General features: G+C 42.8%; 1 protein-coding gene across 1 annotated transcript in view; it reads left to right on the top strand.

The window, feature by feature from the left end:
• Nucleotides 1-4,197: 4,197 nt before the first annotated feature.
• Nucleotides 4,198-6,000, top strand: part of LOC311099753 (junction-mediating and -regulatory protein-like) — a 49,775-nt gene continuing 47,972 nt past the window's right edge. The window contains exon 1 of the mRNA XM_084140497.1: nt 4,198-5,746. Coding sequence (XP_083996623.1) covers nt 4,847-5,746 — 900 coding nt within the window. The 5' untranslated portion in view covers nt 4,198-4,846. The remainder of the gene's footprint in view (nt 5,747-6,000) is intronic.

Here is a 6,000-nt window from a genome sequence, read left to right as displayed (position 1 = left end):
TATTGAGTCTTCACATAGGAATGAATGGTGTTACGTTATCGATGGCTTTGTCCATTCAAGTACAGCACGTGTTAAACTCATTCCATGGAGGGCCGAGTGTCTGCGGGTTTTCGCTCCTCCCTTGTACTTAATTGATTAATTAAGGTCACTAATTAGTAAAGAATTTCCCTCACCTAATCATCTAGGTCTTAATTGAAAGGGAAAAAACTAAAAACCGCAGACACTCGGCCCTCTGTTGAATGAGTTTGACACCCCTTGGTTTACACAGGCAACTCAATTCTGATGTTTTTTTTTCAGTAATTTGTCTTTTGACCAATCAGATCAGCTCTGAAAAAGATCTGATGTGAAGAGATCTGATGTGATTGGTCAAAAGGCCAGTTAGTGGGGAAAAAGAGATCACAATTGGGTTGCCTGTATAAACACAGCAATAGTGTGACTGCTTGGTTTAGACTTAAGCAGTTTGGCTGCATACATTTTACAAGCAAAGTATGCCATCAAGTGGACAAAATGTAAATCACCCTGTAGGATACTACTGTGTAACAAACTATAATCTGTAGGTGTCAGTGTTGTACCATCTGATATGGCCCACTTTCATCCCCAGTAGGCTACTCTTGTGTCATCATAACTAACACTGACTGTATCAAACAAAGGCAAAAACAGCAAGTTCAAAATAATTCATTCATGACTTACAAAATGTATTGTAGTATTTTTTGTATTTATTAGGATCCCTATGCTACCTGGGGTCCAAACAGGAATAAAACAATTACATCACAACAAAACAAGAGCTTACATCATAAATAAAACAATACATCATACAATACATTATTACTCTATTATAACACATTTACAATATAAGATGTACAATACTACAACAGTACAATATTACAATGTGTGTGTGTGTAGAAGTGTTTGTTTTAGAGTGTGTGTGCGTATGAGTGTGTCTCTTCTACAGGAGGTTGGTGGCACCTTAATTGGGGAGAACGGGCTCGTGGTAATGGCTGGAGCGGAATTAGTGAAATGGTATCAAATACATCAAACACATGGTTGATGCCATTCCATTTGCGCCGTTCCGGCCATTATTATGAGCCGTTCTCCCCTCAACAGCCTCCTGTGGTCTCTTCACAGTTTGTGTTGTGCCGTGAGGTGTTGTTTTATCAGTTTTTTCAACCTGATTTTACTGCTCGCTTGAGTTACTTGATGTGGAAGAGAGTTCCATGTAGTCATGGCTCTATATAGTACTGTGCAATTCCCAGAGTCTGTTCTGGACTTGGGGAATGTGAAGAGACCCCTGGTGGCATGTCTCGTGGGGTATGTATGGGTGTCTGACCTGTGTGTTTGATGTTTGAACAGACAGTTCGGTACTTTCAACACGTAATACCTCTCACAAAGACAAGTAGTGATGCAGTCAAACTCTCCTCTATTTTGAGCCAGGAGAGATTGACGTGCATGTTATTATTAGCCCTCCGTGTACATTTAATGGCCAGCCGTTCTGTTCTGGGCCAACATTCCTTTTTTTGAGGCACTTGACCATATACAGTCGTGGACAGAAATATTGGCACCCTTATACTTTTTTCTAACAATGCACCATTTCTTCCAGAAAACTGTTGAAATTAAAACATATTTTGGTATCGACATATGTATGTCTTTGCTTTGCAGTTGAACAAAACAAAAACATCTGAATAATTTACTAAATGTTAGCTTATTCCACAAATAAATCCTAAAATGGCCCAGACAATATTATTGGCACCTTCTAGAAGTAGTTAGAAATAATTAGATTTCAAGCAGGTGATTCTCCTTTACTTTGGAATTGAACTCACCTGTGGTGAGTTGCAGATGCCTGCAATATAAAAACCACTCATTCAACCAGTTTGAATAGAGAAAAGGACTCATTCTCCTGTTTTGTGTCACTGTGTGTACCGCAATGGCATGGAGAAAAGAAAGAAAAACAGATAATTATCTGAAGAGGTCAGACACAAGATTGTAGACAAGCATGGACAATATCAAGGCTACAAGTACATCTCCAGAGACCTTGTTCCTGTACGTAATGCTATCAAGAAGTTTAAGGCCCATGCCACTGTAGCCAACCTCCCTGGACATGGCCGCAAGAGAAGTTGATGGAAGATTGCAGCGAAGGACTGTTCGAATGGTGGAGAAAGCACCTTGATCAACTGCCACACAGATTCAAGCTGCCCTTCAGACACAAGGTACGACAGTTTCAACTCGCACCCTCCGTCGCCAACTCAATGAAAGGGGGTTATATGGTAGGAGTCCCAGGAGGACCCCACTGCTGAGAGGGAGACATAATAAAGCTGTTTGCCAAAACACACCTGAACATGCCAAAATCATTCTGAGAGAATGTCCTGTGGACAGATGAGACCAAATTACAGCTTTTTAGTAAAGCACACCATCTCTATGTTTACAGAGAACAAAATGAAGCCTTCAAAGAAAAGAACACCTTTCCCTACAGTCAAAACATGGAGGAGGTTCAGTGATGTTTTGGGGTTGCTTTGCTGCACTGGGTGCCTTGAACATGCGCATGGCATCATGAAATCAGGAGAACACCAAGGCATTTTGGAGTGCAATGTCGGACCAAGTGTCAGAAAGCTGGTTCTCCGTCCAAGGTCATCGGTCTTCCAGCAGGACAATGACCCCAAACACACTTCAGAAAGCACCCGGAATAGTTCAAGACAAAATGCTGGACTGTTCTGAAGTGGCCAGCAATGAGTCCAGATCTTTATTTTTATTTTACCTTTATTTAACTAGGCAAGTAAGTTAAGAACAAATTCTTATTTACAATGATGGCCTACACCGGCCAAACCCGGACGACGCGGGGCCAATTGAAATCCCATTGAAAACTTGTGGAGAGATCTGAAAACAGCAGTTGGGAGAAGGCACCATTCAAATCTGGGAGAACTGTAGCATTGCACAAGAGGACTGGGACAAACTGCCAGTACAGAGGCACTTGATTGCAGTTATTTTGACCAAAGGCTGTGCTACCAAATATTAAGTCTAGGGTGTCAATAATTTTGTCAATGCCATTTGTTTATTTTCTGATTTAAATTATTATTAAGTTCTGAATCAAAAACAAAGGTTCTGTAATATTAACAGTGAAATAAATAATTGTGGAGACCAAATACTTTGGTCAATTTCAACTTATTTTTAGGGAAAATTGTGAGTTACATGAAAAAAGTGCAAGGGTGCCAATATTTTTGGCCATGACTGTAACTGGGCAGTAGTTCAGGTGTGATAAAACAATGGCCTGTAGGACTTGTTTTGTTGATTGTGATGTCAAAACAGCAGAGCAGCACTTTATCATGGACAGACCTCTCCCCGTCTTAGCCACCATTGCATCAATATGTTTTGACCATTTCAGTTTACAATCTAAGGTACACCAAGCAGTTTAGTCTCCTCAACTTGCTCAATTGCCACATTATTAATTACAAGATTAAGATTAAGTTGAGGGTTTAGCAACTGATTTGTCCCAAATACAATGCTTTTAGTTAAAAATATATATATTTAGGACTAGCTTATTACTTTTCACCCATTCTAAAACTGACTGCAACTCTTTGTTAAGTGTTGTAGTGATTTCACTTGCTGTGGTAGCTGACGTGTATAATGTTGAGCCATCAGTGTACATAGATACAAGGGTAGCCTAGTGGCCAAAGAAGAGTGTCAAAAGAAGGTGGAAACCTCTCATTTAAATACCCCCCAAATAAACAAATACAACTGCTGTTGAATGGAGACTCCTCAATACATCAAATGGAAGTAACCTAACCATTTGGCTGATTCTGTCACTGGCAACAAATGGTCTGAAGTCAATGCAAAACCTATCCATAGACGGTATGTCCCTATCTAACACACAGCTCAGACACCCAACTTGTCACCACCATTATTGATATGACTCTTTTATGTCATAGTACCTTTGTTATTTTATGTATTTGTTCAATGTAGGCCTGTGGACTATATTGACTTATTATAGAGTGCAAGTGTTATGACAACAAATGATTGCGTGCCAGGGGATTTATAACACATTAATAAAGGTTTATATTAACAGTGATTTGTTTCAAAGAAATAGGGATTTGTACGTTTGGCCTTTTTTGTTAATCTGCGTCACCACGTCCACTGCGTGTCCCACGTGCAGATGTTTACGCTCCTCTTGCAGAACTACGTCACAGTAATTCGTAGTTGGAAGAAAAACGTTGGAAAGAGGGAAAGATGCGACATCAAAACAACAACAATTTGTCGGACCGAACAAAGGGACAGCTCATGGACAATATCTCCTGGTTGTCTTTGGACTAACAACATCCCAGACACAGTAAAAACAGTATTTCCCTACATTTCTGAAGGGGGTTTTGTTCAGAAAAGCCCTCCCCCGGATTTGACAGCACGCAGCTCTCAGGCGTTTACTGCTTGTAAACAGATCCTCCTCACACTTGACGATGGTAACAGCGGCTCTGCATTGATTGTCTGTATTCGCACAAAGCGAACCAGCCAGCACATGTAGCAGACAGGTGAGCGAGGCAGGTGGAGTGATGACAAGTCTGCCAACTAACAATAATAATTCGACTTTTACGCCTTTCGTGGATGTTTTGTTGTTATGGATGTAGCCGAGCAATTTAACGGGGATATTTTCTTCAACTTGACGATTGATTTGAGGAAAATCTGCGCAACGTTCAGAGGGTAGCTAATCAACTCTCCAAGCTTGTAAACAAAGCGAGCCACGGTTGTTTTTTTGTAATCTCCTTGGTTAGCTAGCTAGTCTTTTTTAGCCTCAACGACGAACTGTGAAAGGGGGTACCGGTATTTGTGTGTGAGCTCTCTAGCTCCGTTTTACTGGCTGGATGAGATGTCATTCATGATGGAGGATTCTGTAGAGACGGACTGGGTGGCCGTTCGACCAAATGTTTTCGACGAAAAGGAAAGACACAAATTCGTTTTCATCGTCGCTTGGAACGAGATCGAGGGAAAGTTCGCCATAACCTGCCACAATAGAACAGTACAGAAACGGACTGCGTTTCGGGATTCGCTCTTGGAAGCTGTCGAATGCGACCTCGCATCCCCCGCCACACTAGAGACGGATGCAGACAAACGCAGAACTCCACTAAAAAGTCCCACCAAAAGAACAGATGACATCTCCGCATTGATTAAAGTTAGATCTAATGTAAACCCGAAAGGGAAAAGCCCGACAAAGAGCCCCATTCGAGAGAATACGGCCGCGGTGGGTGCCTCATCAAGGCCAGCCGAGAGTGTTATAAAAACACTTACGTTAGGGTCGTGGGACATCGTGCCCTCTAAGATGACCGACATCGAGGTCCTGGAACCAGCGGATGTCTCTGGGTTGCCTCGCTCCCCGGACGATGGCGACGGAGAGGAGTCGGACAGCAGCCGAGAGGGCTACAGCTGGGCCGGCCTGTTCTCCTTCCAGGACGTGCGGGCAGTCCACGTCCAGCTCTGCGCTGTAAACTCGGACCTGGAGCCCTGTCTGCCCCCCTTCCCTGAGGAGCAGTCGGGCATGTGGACGGTGCTATTCGGGGCCCCTGAGGTGTCTCAACAGGAGACGGACGCCCTGTGTTACCAACTACAGGTATACCTGGGCCATGCTCTGGACACCTGCGGCTGGAAGATTCTTGCCCAGGTGCTATTTACGGAGAGTGATGACACGGAAGAGTACTATGAGAGTTTGAGTGAGCTGAGACAGAAAGGATATGAGGAGGCTCTCCAGCGGGCCAAGAAACGGCTCCAAGAGGTAAATTAAACAACACACCAATCTCTCAGCACCCATGTGTTTTTGGGGAATGGCTAGTCTCCAGACAAAAATAACATGGCAAGAGTAGCTACATTAATCTTCTACTGCTCTGCATGATAAACACTGACCCAGAATCTGCTTTTACAGGAGACGTTGAATATGGCGATTGTCCTTTAAGCCCAGGAAGAAGCCATTCAACTTGCCATTCACCAGCTTTTCAAGCTTAATAATGTCCAAATACGTTAGGTACTTAA

This window comes from Coregonus lavaretus (assembly GCF_964263955.1).
Source record: "Coregonus lavaretus genome assembly, chromosome: 24".
In the NCBI taxonomy this organism is placed as follows: domain Eukaryota; kingdom Metazoa; phylum Chordata; class Actinopteri; order Salmoniformes; family Salmonidae; genus Coregonus; species Coregonus lavaretus.
The sequence above is the reverse complement of the archived record's forward strand: the minus strand, read 5'-3'. Positions and strand labels throughout refer to the sequence as shown.